This window comes from Sminthopsis crassicaudata, chromosome 4 (assembly GCF_048593235.1).
Source record: "Sminthopsis crassicaudata isolate SCR6 chromosome 4, ASM4859323v1, whole genome shotgun sequence".
Lineage (NCBI taxonomy): Eukaryota > Metazoa > Chordata > Mammalia > Dasyuromorphia > Dasyuridae > Sminthopsis > Sminthopsis crassicaudata.
The window spans coordinates 68,541,346-68,560,096 of record NC_133620.1 but is presented as its reverse complement, the minus strand read 5'-3'; the positions used below and the strand labels follow the sequence as shown (position 1 = coordinate 68,560,096).

At 33.7% G+C, this 18,751-nt stretch overlaps 1 protein-coding gene across 4 annotated transcripts in view; it reads right to left on the bottom strand.

Moving 5' to 3' along the window:
- Positions 1 to 4,608: 4,608 nt before the first annotated feature.
- TOR1AIP1 (torsin 1A interacting protein 1) overlaps positions 4,609 to 18,751 on the bottom strand; it is a 37,422-nt gene continuing 23,279 nt past the window's right edge. For all 4 annotated transcript variants that reach the window (XM_074308505.1, XM_074308506.1, XM_074308503.1 and 1 more), the window contains 5 exons: positions 14,796 to 14,837; positions 14,022 to 14,090; positions 10,493 to 10,537; positions 8,428 to 8,484; positions 4,609 to 7,009 (listed from right to left, as the gene is read on the bottom strand). In XM_074308505.1, coding sequence (XP_074164606.1) covers positions 6,231 to 7,009; positions 8,428 to 8,484; positions 10,493 to 10,537; positions 14,022 to 14,090; positions 14,796 to 14,837 — 992 coding nt within the window. In that variant the 3' untranslated portion in view covers positions 4,609 to 6,230. The remainder of the gene's footprint in view (positions 7,010 to 8,427; positions 8,485 to 10,492; positions 10,538 to 14,021; positions 14,091 to 14,795; positions 14,838 to 18,751) is intronic.

The following is an 18,751-nucleotide window of genomic DNA, read 5'->3' as shown; positions in this document are numbered from 1 at the left end:
GATGAGGGCAGAGAAAAGCCCATTCAATTTGGCAATTGAGAGTTTATTAATAACTTTGGGGGGAGCAGTTTCAGTTGAATGATGAGGTCAGAAATCAGAATGTAGAGTTCACAAGAGGAAAGACAGCAGTGATACCAATTGTAGATTGCTTTCTCAAGGAATTTAATCACAAAAAAGAAATGAGATAATACCTAATGGGGAAGGATCAAGTGAAAGTTTATTTGAGGATAGGGTAGACTTGAGCATGTGTAAGCAACAGGAAAGCAGCCAGTAGATAAAGACTAAAGAAAAGTGAAAGAATGTGGATAAATGGAGGGGGCAGATGGAAAAGATGGATGGATGAGATCACTTTAGTGGATAGAGGGCTTAGCAAGAAGGATCACCTCTTCATCTTGGCAGAAGGCACCTAAATGAGGAGCAGACTGAGAATGGAGTAGACAACGTGATGATAGTAAAAAAAAACCAAACTAAACTTTAGAATTATTAAAGGAAGATATAGAGTAAAAAAGACTAAGCTTTAGAATTATAAAAGGAGACAGAGTAAAAAAAAGATTAAACTTTAGAATTATAAAAGAAAGATATAGAGTAAAAAAGACTAAAATTTAGAATTATAAAAGGGAGACAGTAAAAAAAAAGACTAAACTTTAGAATTATAAAAGGGAGATATTGTTTCATTGCTGGAGAGATGCTCAGAACTAAATCTGTGATCGGTTTTAGCATTTAAACTATAGTCTACACTGCTAATTTCTAAAAACTGAAATTGCTGAAGGTAAGAAGTTGAAGACCTTTCAGGAATAGAAAGTTTTTGTGACGTAACACTGGTACAGTGTTCGAGGTCAGGCAGAGTTAGTGGATTGAGGAGTTGAATTTCCCTTTGACTAATGCACCTTTTCTCTTGGGTTTGAACAGACTTGACATTTACAAACCCGCTTCTCCTAGGGGAGCAGAAATATTTCAAAGGGAAGAATTTTGGCTTTTGGAACATACCAATTTATGTCACAAGATACAATATATTTTGGAAATTTTATTATGGTATGGCATTTCTGCCATCTAAGGAGTTTTCTTACAAATTATCAAATTCAAACACTAAGTCATTGATGAAGTCATGAAGCCACTGGGAGTGAAGAGTCATGAGATTACCAAAGGGGTCTTTCAAGTGAGCTTGCTTCCCAAGCACCTGGTACTTTGATTCATGGATTTCTCAGACTGTAGTATCACCTGCTTCTCTAAATTTCCTTTTAAAAGCTGGACAGTGACATTATAAGCACCCAAATAACTTTAATTGAGTTATCCTTTTAAGTTATTCATTTCCATGACTGTTATATTTCTAACATAGAAGAGGGCTAAATGTTTAGCAGGAAGTCAAATTATTTCTGGAGCATGAGTCCGTTTTGCTGTTTTTGCTCCTTATGAAATTGAAATTATGTAATAATGAAGCATATTTTCCTCAGGTTTGCAGATACCACCAAGGTTTTGGATAAATACCTGTCCTTACTTTTTCTGCTGAGAAAGCTCAGAGAGGAAGAATGGAAATGATAACTCTTTGGTTGTTGTCTTTGGTAGTAAGAATATTTTTATTATAACTTATTTCCTATTTATGACACGATTTGCTGAAATACCATTATATACATACATGAAATGCCACGAGAAACTTTATCAGGTTTGTCCTGTTTAAGTCCTGCCCATGACACTATCTATGTGACCATAGGCAAGTTTAACCACTTGGATTTCCAAAGCAACCCATCCAAGAATATTTGTTGCTAATATATTACTGATTTGAATCCATGGAAGGGATTTTCCATAAAGTACTCATGATATGATGTCAATGAAATCACAGGTCTCTATGAAAAAACAATTACATGTGTGTAACTTTTAAGATACTAGCTCTGTGTGGTTCTAAGTAAGTCTTCTAATCATTCAAGCTTTCTCATATGTAAAATGGGGATAATAGTATCTACTTATAACTTATAGGGTTTGTGAGTTTTGTAAACTTTAAGTGCTATATAAATGTTAATGATTAATAAGTACTAATTATTAGTAACTACTCTGATAGAATGTTTGAATACAGGGAATTTTGTTTTTTTGTTTCTGTATTCTCAGGCCTAGCACATTAGTAGGTTCTTAATAGTGTAATTTTTACATTACATTTTATATTAAAAATGTGTACTTACACATCTTGTCTATCCTAGATTTTAAGCTTCTTTAAAAAAAAAAATCCATTTCCCCAAAGTACCTAAGTATAGAACTTCGAACATAATAGGGATGAAATATTTAACAATTTTGACTTCTGTTTGGTCTGTTTATTTATTAAAAATCAAGTCTGCTTTACAGCCTTATCTCCTTTTAGCATACACATTCAAAAAACATCACTCATAAGTTCCATCAGAATAATCACTTTACCTTCATTTAATTCCAATTAACTACTACAATGAAGCCCATTTTGAGAAGGTATGCTACCATCAAGAATCTGGGCTTTAGCTTTCAACCCTATGCAAGAGGCTTGTATAGCCCCAATGATGGGCTGTACAAGTTATTTCCTACATATACTTTCCTTACGACTCCTTTTTTGAAGATCAGTGGTCTTTTTAAACTCATCTTACTCGAGAGGTGCCAAATACAAAAATTATGTAAACAAAAGCAGACTGGTAGTATCTTAACAGTTCTTAAGCTGTAAATCAATTCTCTTGTTTTCCTCAATGAAAAAAATGAGAATTTACTCAATTTTCTAGAATTTTGCACTGATGCTTATGGAAATACTTAGTTGATTTTTTTTTCTGAAGAGGATTATGAAGTACATAACTTATTAGTAAGTCAATATGCTCCCTACATCTTTGCTTACAGAAATCATCACTTCAAGATTTAGCTCTAATGTTACCACTTCAGTGAAGTCTCTCAAGGTCCACCCACAGCTAAAAGGGATCGCTGTATTTCCAAATTTCTTGTCCTTATACATAGTAAGCTCTTAGCATCAGTTGAATTGAATGATATTTGTGAAGGACACACAACTTTTTTTAGCCTTAGTGTCTCTTAGCAAGAGTAACCAAAACATAAATAAATCTCCAAATGTAAAAACAAGCTCCTTCAAAAACTGTTCAATTCGAAACTATATCACTCATATGAAAGAGTGTTCCAAATCACTACTGATCAGAGAAATGCAAATTAAGACAACTCTGAGATACCACTACACACCTGTCAGATTGGCTAAGATGACAGGAACAAATAATGATGAATGTTGGAGGGGATGTGGGAAAACTGGGACACTGATACATTGTTGGTGGAGTTGTGAAAGAATCTGGCCATTTTGGAGAGCAATTTGGAACTATGCCCAAAAAGTTATCAAACCTTTTAATCCAGCAGTACTAAATTCACGCTTATATCCCAAAGAAATACTAAAGAGCAGAAAGGGACGTGTATGTGCCAAAAATGTTTGTGGCAGCTCTTTTTGTAGTAGCTAGAGACTGGAAGTTGAATGGATGTCCATCAATTGGAGAATGGTTGGGTAAATTATGGTATATGAAGGTTATGGAATATTATTGCTCTGTAAGAAATGACCAACAGGAGAAATACAGAGAGGCTTGGAGAACATCAACTGATGCTGAGTGAAATGAACAGAACCAGAAGATCACTGTACACTTCAATGTTGATCCACTCCAGTTGATCAATGATGGACAGAAATAACTACACCCAGAGAAGGAACACTGCGAATTGAATGTAAACTGTTAGCACTACTGTCTATCTACCCAGGTTACTTATACCTTCGGAATCTAATACTTAATGTGCAACAAGAAAATGGTATTTACACACATATATTGTATCTAGGTTATATTGTAACATATGTAAAATGTATGGGATTGCCTGTCATCAAGGGGAGGGAGTGGAGGGAGGGAGGGGATAATTTGGAAAAATGAATACAAGGGAAAATATTATTAAAAAAAATTACTCGTGCATATATACTGTGGGAAAAAAATTCTAAATAAAAAAAAGATTTTGAGTTCAACAGACAATTCTCAGATGATGAAATTGAAACTATATCCACTCATATGAGTGTTCCAATTCACTACTGATCAGAGAAATGCAAATTAAGACAACTCTGAGATACCACTACACACCTGTCAGATTGGCTAAGATGACAGGAACAAATAATGATGAATACGTATATACTGTGGAAAAAAAATTCTAAATAAAAAAAAAAAAAACTTCAATTCAACAATTATTTATTTAGCACCTACTATGTGTGAAGGAATTGTTGAATGCTGGGAATACAAAGGGAAAAAATGAAACAGGCCTGTTCTCAAGGAGCTCACATTCTACTGAGAGATTATTACAGGTACACAGATGAGCAAATACATAATTACACAAAGCAATTTCAGGAGGGAAATGTCTAACAAACTTGTAGAAGAAAAGTTTGCTACAAAAGGTAACATCTAAAAAAAAAAAGGTAACATCTGAGCTGTGGTTTGGAGGACACTAATAAAATCTATATGATCCACGGTGAGAAGAAAGTACATTTCAGACATGCAAAGGGACAGAGGTAAGAGATAGAAAGTGACATGTCGACAATGCAGACAACAACAAAGAATGTACTGTCATTAAGTTCACACCATATTCAGAATAAAAACCAAAAAAGTAAATTTATTTAAATTACTAAAATAGTTTTGAAAGTCATTTACAAATCAGCTGCTACAATTAATGTTTCCAAAGGTACAATAAGTAGCATATTAATCACTTAAAATTATTTGGTCAGCAAAACATTTAATAAAAAACATTAACTTCCCTATCCAATTCTTTTTGTAGGTATAAAATGACAATATATCTATCATTTCCTGTTCATTTGGAAACTTTTTTTGTAAGATGATTCAAATGATATGACTTTGGATTGCCAGAAAAATCATTTTAATAAGGATGTGGTTTATGAAATGTAGGTAGCCTCACCAAAGAACTGAACTACCTATCCATTTATTTACTATCAAATGTAGGTCATTCAAAGGCAATTATGAAATCAATGTCTAGCTCTAACAACACTCAAAGAATAAAGATTTCCCAAGTTTTACAAACAAAAAAACTCCATAGGTCACTCCATAATTATAAGAATATAAGAAAAACTACAGCAACTTAAGAGACAGGAATACTATAAATTACAGATTGAAAGTTAAAACTGAAATATATAAGTACATTCAATATACATTTAAAAATTCTTCATCTGTGGTACTTTATTTTCTTTTTGGCATGAGGCATTCAAAATAAACTTATATGCATAGTAAATCTTCATATTCTTCATGGAGTTTCATTAAATGACTCAGAATAAAACACATATACAGAAAGAGAAGTTAATATTATTTACTGATCCTGCAAGTTTAAATTTTTATTAAAATAAAAAGTTTAACCTTTATGTTTACCAATAAACTACCTAGAATTTACCCACCCTTTCAAGAAGTGGGCTTGAACTTAGTCTTGTAATATACAATGCCTTCCAAATCTTATTAGGATCAGAAATTTCTTATGGGAAGAATATTTTAAGATGGCTATACTAAAAAGGAAAAATTGAATCATTAACTGAGATGTTAAGGATGCTATAAAACACCTAGATCATTCCAAGTCTCAATGGCTTATTGTTAAATTTAATTTTGTGCAAGATTCCTGTCCATCTCTCCCCATTTCCCCAACACTTAAAAACTTCCAGTGCTTCTGTTATTCTAAGAAATAGAATGCCTAAAAAGAAAAATGTGCTAGGGAAAGAGAACAGAAAAGTCCATAACTGAGGAGCTGCCATACTATTAAGCCAAAGGATAAGCACTGCGGGTGGGGGTATCGAGAGCAGGGGCAGGGCAGGTGGCAAAGAAAGCTTTGGAAGAAAACTCAAACTAAAAAATTGGAAAAGTGTTGGGAAGGGAAGTCTATCAATTCATTAATCAGACCAAATGTAGAATGATTCTGCCCCAGTTTCTCCAAGAGAACTCTTTGTAGAACCTGCAAACAAACTGAAACTTTTAACTTTTTGCTATTCTGCAAGTAACAAAGAAACAAGATCCTTTTTAGACCTTATTAAGATGACTCAGAAATTAAAAGCATTTACAGTGCTTTGCATTCACTATGTCCTATTGTTTACAACAGAACTTTAATTTCCTTTAAAAAGAAAATAGTTCTTGCAAAAAGAGCTCTGATTCTTATTACTGGTCAAAGGGCTTGAGAAGTTCTTGAGATGTGAGGCATATTTCCTTTTCTCCCAACAGTTATAAACACACCCCACTTTTCAGGGAATTTTCAGGCTGGACAGGTAATACTAGATGGGAGATACGGCTCCACAGTCCACTTAATTTGTCTGAATCCATGTGATTATAGGAGTTAGGGGTGTCTGAACTGGTAAACTTGGCCTTGAGAAAATCCCTCACTTTTTCTTCAATCTCTTTCAGGCCTAAATCAGTTCCCAAGGTCTTTTCTTCCAGTAGGACTGTAAGAATTAGGGCCACATCTTTGAAGGCAGCATTTTCATGATCACAGTACTTATAGAAGATGAGAGTGGAGCCTGCAGGGAGGGATTCAAAACGGTGAACCACAGCTGCATTCTGGCCATTCTTGAACCCATCATTCAGTTTCTGATCAACTTGCAATTTCACATAGTCACTGTCTTGCGTAGATTTGTCAGTCCCATTAATTCGGATTGCACGGACCCTATGGAAGGAGGAGTAGGCGTCTGCAATCTGTTCACTTAGACATTTTAGCGTTTCTTCAGCATCCTGGGCAGCAGTAAGCAACAAGATGGCGGGCTGTGGCCGAGGATGAGAGCTATTCAGATGTTTCTCCAGGAACATCTGGCTTCTTTTCCATAACTTTTCATCCTGACTTCGGTACTTATTCATAAGTTTTTTCATCTGGTTCTGGAATTTCTGCACAGCAGTTGTTTCTACACTTGGGGTTGAAGTCCAGAAAAAGAAGAAACTGGAGGTAACAAGGGATAGTGCTAACCCTACCAGCAGCCACACTTTGACAGAAGACTTCTTTTTGGACTGATCTGCTCCAGGATAACAGAAGTGACAAACACAAATATTATTTTCTCAGCACCATAGAAAGATAACTTGTTGAAATTTAACATTAAACTTTGCAACATGCCATTTAGTTCTTTTAGAAATACTTAGAAGATAAAGGGTAGTGAAAAAAAGAAGGGTTGAAGAAATAGAAGGATATAATTTCTTCAACTAAAGACATAGTTATTACATTTCAAAAGAGAGCAACCTATTAAATTACACATATGCAAAAATATTCAAGATTGCATAAGAAAATATGTGTTATGATTCTTTTGATATGGCACTAGGTAACAGGAGATTATTTCTAAGATTCTAATCTAAGAAATCCAAGATTTCTAAAATTCTAAAGCTGTAGACATGGTTTAAAAAATAACCTTAAAGTAATAAATAAAAAAAAATGAAGCAAGAAGCTCAGAAATAACAGCACAGAGCATATCTAAATATAATTTATTTCTGCTGTGGCACAGGACAATATAAAATTAGGAACAGTATTAGACCAAATTTATAAAATATGATTTCTTATTATAGGAAATTAACAGTTCATATAACACCTAAAAGATGGACAATTTTAGATTAAATGTTTTCTAATACTGCAACTGTAATATGAGAATAAAAATAAAAGGATAATTTAATCTCATGTATCACTAATAACAGCTGTGGTTTTGCTTTTATATTCAGTCTTCTATGAAATCTAACTTTTCCAGTTGCTAGAGCTTTCCCTCCTTCCCAATTATCTTATCTTTTGAATATACCCATATATATATACACGGAACCCTCGAATATGTACTAATCCCAGTCTCAGTGTACACAGCACTGTCACATTAGTAAGTGCATAATAAATACTGGAAATGTTATGTTTTTTTCTGTGATATGAACAATTTAACACTAGCAAAACTGAGTTGTTTTTTTTTTCTCATCCTTGATTACAAAAGAATGAAAATGGGGCTGCTTTGTTCTTCAGCTTCACATATTATTTTAAGAAGCAGAATTCTGAAAGGTCCAACTTAAGTAATCATTAGCATTAAAAATATCTCAAAGTCTATTCTGGTCTGTTCACTTCCTGCATCCTTCTGATTGTGAGACCAACAAAATTTAAAGGGAAGATTCCCATGTGTGGTTTTTCTGATATTAAATGTTTAACAGACTCTAAAATCAATGTTTTCTTGAAGTATTCAAGTCACCTTTAAGAGCAGCAGGCTTTAACAATCCTATTGTCAAAACAATACAGAAAACTTAATTGTGGAACAATTAGAAAGGAATCTTGGCTCAGGTTTGAGGTATAAATTAGAGTACGTGGTCTCCAAGATCTATTTCAATTCTGAGACTTCTATTTTTGTGAATTACCTTTTATTATCAACATAATTTCATTGAAGAACAAAGTCAAGTAGAAATTAAAAATACTTACTTTGGTTGACAGATAATGATGATTTGTTTCTAAGTTTTGCTTTATGGAAGTTATCATCTGTTGAAAGGATTGAAAAAGACAATACAGTTAGGTAATTTAGATTTTAAAATTTTGGTATTTCTCTCTAAAATAAGAAAAATAACTCTTTAATTACATGGTAAAATAAAAACTCTATCATATCATAAAAGAAATTAAACAAGAGAGTGTGGTCTGCCTTTCAACTCCACAGCTTCTGTTTTTACTCTCTTTCCATCTTTCCAATCATCTAAGAGGAGGTCACTTCCTTTTCCTAAATGGGTCTCTTCACTCATCACTGCCTCCTCCCTTTCTCCTTTCTCTTTTGATTCTCTTTTTCCATGAAGCTAATTTCACCATACTGATAAACATTTTAAAAGAATAGTCATCCAATGTCTCTTTTTCCTCACCACCTACTCATTTCTAAATATCTTGCAATATGGATTCCAATTTTTCCCCCTACCTCAACTGACTCTCTTGAAACTACTTCCCCCAAAAGTTACCAGAAAACTTCAAAGTCAAGGGCCTCCTCAATTCTGACCCCATTCTGACAGCTCAGTAGCATCTAGTAATGCTATTATTACTACCCTCATTTCTGATTCTACCTCCTGCCTTCACCTTCATTTAAGAGGGGTTTTTAATTTAAGGTCCATAAACTAGCTTTTAAAAATACCTTGATGAGGACATCTGAATATAACTGATTTCCTTTGTAATCCTTTATGACCAAGAAGGGGTCTAGTGTTTACCAGATTGCTGAAGAGGTCCATAGCATGAAAAAGTTTAAAAAAAAAAAGACCTACTTTAGTAAGTCTACCAAAGTAAGTACTTTGCATGGCTGAGCATTACTAGGGAGTAATTTTTTCCACACAACCTTGAGCTAACATAGTTTCTCCCTTCTGGAATTTCTAATTTTTTTTCCTCTCCTATTAAATAGCATAACCTGTGTTGGGTTCTATTGTTGCTGGTGCTTTGCACATATTTTAGGTATTGAACTGAATTTGAACTCTATATATTCAAGATTGAGCTCATCATTATTCTCTTAAATTTTATTCATCATGTTTGCCTTCCTCATTTCCATTAATAGCCTAACTATTGTCCGAATAATCACTGCTAGAAATTCTAGGGATCTGGGCACAACACTCTATAGCAAGTGCCAGATAGCCATTCTCTGAGTGAACCAAAGCAACCAAGTAAACATCCCTTAACATTAAAAAATTAAGGGACAACACAATTTAGCTCCAGGAAAAAGGGGCTTCACCATTGGATCCTGAGAGATCGTGTTACATGTGAAAATAAGATGAGAAAAATCCTGGAACCCCCCCACTTGGGGGGCTAGACTCGCTTAAGTTCAACTTCTCTATGCCTCAGTTTCCTCATCTGCAAAATGAGGATGGTGGACTAGATGGCTCTAGTTCCTAAAGATGATGGCAGGTATTGATAGGGCTTGAAATTAAATCTGGGGCCAGATAGTGAATGATTGAGTTCAAATCTCAGTTTTTCCACATTCTACTTTTGTGATTAAAGTCCAGTGACTGCCTGGGCCTGTTTCCTCATCTATAAAAGTTAAACCAGATGAACTTTTAAAAGTTTTTTCCAGCTCTAAATCTCAGACTTCATGATTGAAACTCCCCGCCCCCCACCTAAACTAGAAAGGACCTATTTCTCTTCTGATTTCTTTATTAATTTATAAATTTTTTTTTAATTTTATCTCTGTACTTCTTTCAGGGCCTAGGCTTTGTATATAATAAAAAGTCAATATTGTTTGTCAAATAGAAGATTAAACTGCCCATCAAATTATAAAATCCTTATAAAAGTAGATCAACACATAGCTTATATGTTATGTAGTAGTTGTAATTTGAAGTAGTTATAATTATAAAGTAGTTATAATTTGAAGATCCAATACTGAAAGTTCTGATAAGGTCTTTTAAGTCAATTAAAGTATCACCATCTTTTTTTACTCTTAATTATTTAACAGGAGTAGAGAATGTTCTGGGATAAGGGAAAGAAGAAAACAGGTCAAGCACATGATAAAATTTAACATGCATCATACCATCTGAAAAATGATCATGAATCAAGTTCTGGCCTACTGTAGATGCTGTAAGGAAAAGAAAAGAATTAAATGTAGGCTTACTGTAGACTTTTTCAAATAAATTTTGATATCTGGTGTCTGCAATACCCAAATATAGGACACTTAAAAAAATTTTTTAAACTAACATTAGATGCTTTTTCCCCAGATAAAAAGAAGTTTTGTTTTCCAAATATCCCCCATGTGATATCCAGGTTAAGAATCCCTGGAATAGATAAATTTTTGGCCTCAAGATGAAAAAGCAAATACACCCAGAGAAAGAACACTGGGAAATGAATGTGAACTACTTGCATTTTTGTTTTTCTTCCCAGGTCATTTTTACCCTTTCTGAATTTGATTTTTCTTGTGCAACAAGTGAACTTTTCGGTTTTGCACACATATATTGTATTTAAAATATACTTTAACATGTTTAACATGTATGAGACTGCCTGCCATCTAGAGGAGGGGGTGGAGGGAAGGAAGGGAAAAAGTTGGAACAGAAGTGATTGAAAGAGACAATGTTGAAAAATTACCCATTTATATGTTCTATCAATAAAAAGCTCTTAAAAAATGAAAAAGCAAAAAAAGCAAAAAGCTATATATATTAAAAATTTTTTTAAATCCCCAAAAGCCTCAAGACAATTATGAACTCACTAGCATCATCAAAATAAGTCTAGCTGAGATAACTCATTACCTATAACAGTACTTACTCAAACTGATTTTAAAAATTCCCATCATGATGAGGTTGCCATAATAGTTATTATGTAACATAGCTAAAAGTCAATTAATTAAAAAAAAAAAAAAAAGCTGACATATAGTTACCACTCTCAAATGGCCAATATACAATAACAATACCATTGGTAAGGCAGGACACGTTCTAAAATCAGTATATAGAACACTGTCCATACTTAACAATAAAATCAAAATTTTGAAAGTAGTACAATTTTCCAGAATGAAACTTTCATAGACTGAGGCTCCAATCATTCCTGCCCAAAGAGTGGAGTGATTAATTACTTGCTGCCTATGAAGTAAGAGTCCTATGGCTTCAATCCTTTGATCCTCATCAGTAACAGATAGCTTTCTAAGGAGGAGACAAGTTATTAACACATCAACATGGAAATGAGACAATGCAGTATATAGGTCAGGAAAGTGTAGAAAAAAAGCCAACCTCAGGTTCAAGTCTCAACCTTTCCACATACTAATTATGGTGACTGTGGGTTTTGGCCAGTTACTTTATCTCTCCTGTACTTCAGCTTCTTTGTCTATAAAAAATGAGGGGGCAAGGTATTGGAACAGATGATCCCTATGGTCCTTTCCAACTTTAATCAGACTCCTGTTTGAGGCCCCAGCACCAACACTAACTGGCCATGTAACTTTGGGCATACCCCTGACCCCAAGTTTCTTCATCCGTATCACACTGACATGATTTATATGACACCAAGTGCTAACTGTGAGATTATCATCATTATTCCACAGTAATTTACGTGACACCAACAATCTGAAGGGACAATAACATAGCTGAAAACAATGTCTTTGGCTCATCCATTTCTCTGTTCTTTGCTATTCTGAAGCTGAAAACTGGAGGAAATGCCCTTATTAGGAAGGAAAACAGACCCGTTCGTCATTTACCCTAAAATACTGGTATAAAACCACTAGTGACAGTAGTAGTATAGTACTGCTTTCTATCTGAGCTGAAGCATGAATTCTGGAATGCTGAGGAAAGGAAAGTAAGTCATTAGTTTGGGGAAAGAGTGAAGAGGAGAGAAAGTTACTTCTCTTCTGAAGTAAATGTAGAATTCTACAGTTCTTCCCCAAACAAATAGACATCTTATTATCTAAATCTTTATTATTGCCACTCCAGGCACTACAGTTTAAAATAGTAACTATATCGCCTAGAATTTTTACTTCTCCCTCTACATTTGCAATGTTTTTAAAGCACTTATGAAATGCTTTAAAATGACATCATGGACAGGTTTTGTAAGTTATATACTCAACACAGATAATAATTTCATTTTCTATAATCTTGAACTACAACCTGGAATGATATTAAGGTATTCTTGGGAGGAGGGTACTTTAGACTCACTATATCATAAAAAACAGATGTCTTTTAGGTAACTGATACTGATCTTGGAAACAGCAGCTACAGAAATTAACTATGAATAGGTAAGGGAGGGAAGGAGAATAGATTGAGCCAAAAAGGAATGTTAAGAAAGTCTGCCGAGGATTATTCCAAGGCCTGATAAACAGCAGCAAATAGTAGGAACATAAAATAAGGAAAAGATAGGGAGACTATGCTGTCCTGTACAGAAAAGAAAGGACAGAGAATATGTATTCTAGGGATGATAATAGACAATAAGAAATATTAATAGCATATAAACATACACATACAAGTGGCCAGGAGAATGTTATCTTAACGATAACCAATGATATCTAGATTATATACTTAAGCCCAATTATAATAAAACATAGGTAAAGATTATGAAAAAGTTTAATAGGAAAAAGACCAATTTTATTACAAAGTCCCCAACTCTTATTTTGTGGAAAAGCATAGGTGAGAATAAACTATATCTTCTCTGCACTCTTTACATTTCCATTCATTCATCTAGCTTCACGAGCCCCACTATATTACTGACCTCTATGTGTCCTATATGAATGAATGCGGAGTAGACACTTGGGTTTTATGACACTTCAGACTTAAGTACTATATAAATTTTATCCAAAAAATTGACATTTTTCTGCTTAAAATATTTTGCACATTGAGTTTTTAATGTCATTCTGGTCCATGATGAAAAGTTAAAGAATTTCTTAAGTTCTTTAAAAACAGATCAAATAGGCTACCCAAACTATATAGCTACAAACAAAATCAAAAGGCTATAGCCATTATTTCTTCAGACTGAAGTAAATTAAGCTTTTGCAAATAATGTAGGTATGTTACACAAACTAAACTCAAATGTCTTAGTGGTAGAGAGGGCATCTCCAGAAAAAGGAATCATCAGGTAAAGAAGTAGCAATATGATATAAGAAAAATGTACCATTAAAACTGTCATTCTATCAATTTAAAAAGAGCCTACACATCTTAATATGTCACTGCAAATCTACAGAGCAAGTTTGAGCCCCACCTTGGAATTTTGGTGTTTTGTTTTTGTTTTTTTGCTCATCATGAAAGCAAATTTTTATAACATCATTACTAACTCACCAACAGCCAAATGTTGATAATACAGAAATTAAATATTCTTTAAAAAATTTTTAAAAATATATGTAAGTTTAATAAGGCAGCAAAAGAACTGCTGTTTGTAATTTTCTATCCCTTTCTGTTTTCTTCTGTACACTTTTTTAAAAATGTAGGACTAATTATTGTCCTGTGAGAATTAGGTAAAATAATCTTTTTTTTAGGAAAAAGCTTTTTTTCTTCATCAACAACAAAAATAACATTTCCACATACAAAATAGAACTTTAGGAGGATTATATCTCTTAGAATATAATCTTTATAACAAGCAGAAATTTGTCCTCTTACTTGGTGATTTTGTCCGTAGTCTTGCATTCTGTCCAGACCACTCCTGAGTTTTTATTGGAGCCTGGGAGGCTGGAGTAAAGGAAAGGAAATGAAAACTTGAAAACCTCAAAGCACAGATTTTTTAGAAATAATCATGTCCATTAAGACTATAGTGTTATGAAATGAGTGAGTCAGAAAGGCCAAAACAAGACTAAGAAATAAAGGTAAAAGGCAAGAGAGTGGGGAGATGGCCAAGGTCACTGTTATGCCAGGCAGGATACAAGAGATCAGGATAGGTAAAACCTTTTAATCCCCATTTGACATGATCTTTATATCCCATGTGTTTACTCTACTCATCCTTAAATGTCATGGCACTAGTAAGACAGAAAATAAATATCTAATCAGGGAGGGATCACTTCTTAATTGAGAAGAATTATATAAATAAAATTCTATTTCATCTTGTAGTGTAATTTTTAACAAATGGCATGCATTTAAAAACTGGTAAATAAATGATCTTTCTCATTTTTCTAACCTGCTGTTACAGTTCGGTATTAATGTCAAAAAGGGGGGAAAATTTCAACTTTAATCTGGATGACACATGAAAATACATTTGCACTACATACATTATATCTGTAATGCACATACATACAATATATCTGTAATGTATCTCTGATTTAAGAGGAAAAAAAGAAGCCAAATAATTTGAGTTCCTATTATTATATTTTTTATGGAAAGAAAGCAAGATTATGCCCTTTGTCAGCAGGGGGAAAAAAGCAAACACATTCATGGACTTACTTAGCAATGGTAACTGCTTATTGGGAAGTTTTATTTCTTGGCCTGCAACAGAAAGTAGAGATAAAATAAAACAGAAACTTAGACAAAAATGTTTTTACAGATCAGAATTTGGTCTTTGTTGCTTTCATTTTTTTCCCCCCATTTTAAAGAGGAAGAAAAAATTAACAATCCCAAGATTTTAATGGCCCAAGGTGACCAGAAACCTGACTCCAGGTCTCAATGATTCAAGGTCTCTTTCTCCTTCCTTTCTCTCTTTATTAGTAGAAGAGTCAGGCTTTTTCAATATACCATCTGTCTAATACTAATAACATTTTCTTCATATGGTTGATATTAGCACACATATGAAAAAACTATCTCCAGGTTTACATAAAACATTATCAATTAAATACCCTGAGTATTACCTATGGACAACTTTGTGGCCATTGCCAGATAGATGATCCCAAAACAAGAGTTACATACTCTACCATGTGAAACTTCCAAGTGATAGTTAAGAACCATAAGACTCATGCAGCCAAGTATGAAACTAAAAAATGATTTATTATAACAAGTTTTCCCTAAAAGTACTTATTTTGTTAACACTTGGACATGTTATAGAGAGAGAGATTGAAATTTAAACTTTTCTAAGATCTTAGAAGCAAAAGGCATATAAAGATGATGGTGTTTCTGCTGTGGCTGCCACTGGGGCTACAACAGCACTAAAGAAATGACCATACCATACCCCAACAACACTACAGAAATGACCATACCATACCCCATGGCCATGGGCCTCGACTAGGGCCACCAAATTATCAAAAACGTTTCAAAGCTGTGACATTGCCACCACTGTGGGCACCTGGCCAAACACACCAAGTTTGTGAGATATGAGATCTGGGAGGCATGTGGCTTGGCTCCTTATGAGGCAGGCCATGAAACTGTCAAAGGTCCACTAGAATAATCAAGCCTTAAATTCATCAAAACAAAACAAAAACCAGTTGGGAACTCACATCCGGGCCAAGAGGAAGAAAGAGGAGCTGCCATGAGGAAGGCTGCTGCCAACTAGGACTAAACTACACCATGCCTTCCTTACCCCTCACTTAATAAAGATTTTTATTTTTTTGCTGAGGCAAACGGGGTTAAGTGATTTGTCCAGGGTTCATACTAGGAAGTGTTAAAGGTCTGAGACCAGATTTGAACTGACTTCAGGACTGGTGTTCTATCCACTGTGCCACCTAGCTGCTTCACTTAAAGATTTAACCAAAAATAAATAAATAGAGATAATGGCAGATTTAGAAAAGCAATTTTTTCAAGTATTCTTACTCCATTCTCAGTATTATTTCTATCTTGCCTTGTTTGAGCTGAAATTCAGGCAAAAGAATGAAAGAACAAAATCAACATCTGAAAAAGTTATAAAAGAAACTATTTCAACCCTCAAGTTTTTTAGTTAGAGAATTTTGCAAAAGGGAATTGGGGGAATAAGCTTTAAGCTTGTGTGAAATTTAATTACAATGTAATTTGGAGGTTTGACAGAAAAATTACATCAATTTTTTGGTGCATCCAATCCAAGAAAGTAGAGCAAAGAAGTTCCTCTGTTCCTAACCAAAGGATGCAAGTAGGTTCAAATTGATTCATGATCAATGTAGTCAAATCTAATGAATAGAATCACAAAGCCACTATCAACATTGAATCAATGAAGATCAAATTCAAGCCTGACAGTACACATGGGGAATTCAAGAAATTCAGACACTATAAGATGTATGCTTTCCCTCAGCTTTTTTCTCACTAATTCTCTTTATTGCTTGCTATACTTAACCTGCATAAGAGGAACTGGAAAAACAAGGAAAACAGCACCTGAGCCTACCACAAAAAGAAAAGAAAGAAAGAAATATGCCTAAAAAACAAGCTCTTTGATGGCTTCTGGACATTGACTAGAAGATTTTTATGTTTTAAAAACACAATTTATGTAAGTCCTATTTTAAGTTCTACAATTTAAAAAAGGAAGCTATACTATAAGGTAAGGATTGAAAACAAAAATCAATCACAGAATCTGAAATATTATTTGCTAGAACTATATAATGCACTGTTTGTGGAGCTGTGAGTTGGCCCAAACAAGAAAATGGAATTATACTATAAAAGACCCTGAATTGTACCTGGACTAAGTTAGACTCAGTGACACTACCATTAAGCATTATTATGACCAAGAAGATAGCTGGAAAGATCATCTACATTAGAATTTAAAAGATGTTTAAAGCAGCAGCAATTCTTATAATTTCTGGGGAAAAAAGGATGCCCATCCACTGGGAGTAGGATGAATAAATTCATATATGAACTTGACAGAAAATTATTTCCTTAGAAGAAATGGCCTAGATGAATTGAGAGAAATTTGGAAAGACAAGTCTGAACAGATTCAGATCAAAGTAAAAAGAATGAGGATGATTTGCACAATGAATATATATTCATGGGAGGGAAACCAACACTAAAAGTCCTCAGAATGCTGATCAATGTAGTGAACAGGAATGACTTTTGAGGACTGATTATTTTCTTGTTAGAGAAGTAATAAACTTCAGGTGGTGAGGAAGAGGTATGGTTATATGTTTTCAGGCATGGCTGGCATGCTAACTTATTTCGCTTAATTGCACTTAACTGTTAATGGAAGTCCCAGTTATGTAAAAAAAGAAAAAAAAATCACTGATTTTTGCTTTCCCTCATATACTTTTTGGAGATAATTTTAACAAGACATAGAATATGGCACAGAGGAATGGTGATTAAAAACCTTTTAGTTGTGTAAAACTAATGATTCAAAATGACAAGGCCACAGCAGAGTATTAGAACATTAGAGCAAGAAGGGATCTTAGAGGTTTTCTAGTTTAAATCACTCATTTAATAAAAAACTGAGGCTTCAAAGAAGGAATATGACTTCTCCAGATAAGTTAAAGATAGTGAGAGTAGACCTCAGAGGTCTCTGGACTCCCAACTGAATGTTATTTTTCTTTTAAGTAAACACACATGCCAAAAAGATTTAGATTTAAAATAACAAAAGTTAGCAAACTGATTGAAAGTTGCTGCAAGCAAATCATGATACTAACTCACAGAGAAGAATGAATCCCAGAGGAAAATAAAAATTTCATGTTGATGAAGAAGTAGATCAGGAAGTAAAGCCATAGTTGTCATTGTCTTTTATGTTCAATGACCTAAAATGGACATGCTATTTGTAGAACTGGTTTGTTATATACAGTATTAGGTACTTCAAATAACCTTTAGTTGGTATCATGTTCTTTGATACCTCACTGATTTCATGTTATTGATCATTTAAACAGAGTAAGATTTTTTGGATCTTTGAGCTTCAGAGAAATCATAAATTTCTTGAGCCCATGGTCAGAGAAAGTTATGGTTCTCCCATTTTATAGTAAGATTATGAACATTCACATAAAGTAGAAAATAAAATATAACATATTACTTTCCTGCATGCTTAAGGACTTTCATATTTGTGAGATATTATGCTGCAATATAATCTATTGTGGTTATAATTTTTAAATTAATTTACTTAATTTTACTTGTTAATTGCCACTATATCTAATCTTCCTTTAGAGTATGTACTATATATCAGTATCTGAATTAAATTAAAAGTAATGAAACTCAAATTCCTTTACAAATAAGAAATTTTTAAGGTAATAAATTCACATTTCTATAATTTTGCTTTAACTACATCCTAAGTCAGATAACTTATAATTCACTATTAACAGATGGCAAATACTAAGTAATCCAGGAATCATTAAAAAATTTCAAAAATCCATTCTATTTGATTAAAAAAAAAAGTTCTGAATGACTTAATATTTCTTAAGAATAGTAGCTAGCATTTACATAGAACTTTTAAAACCTGTAAATCAATACTCCTGTTATTTCATCTAATCCTCACAACAATGCGATGAATTACATTTCACAATCCAAGAAACTGAGGCAGTAAGGGCTAAATGACTTGC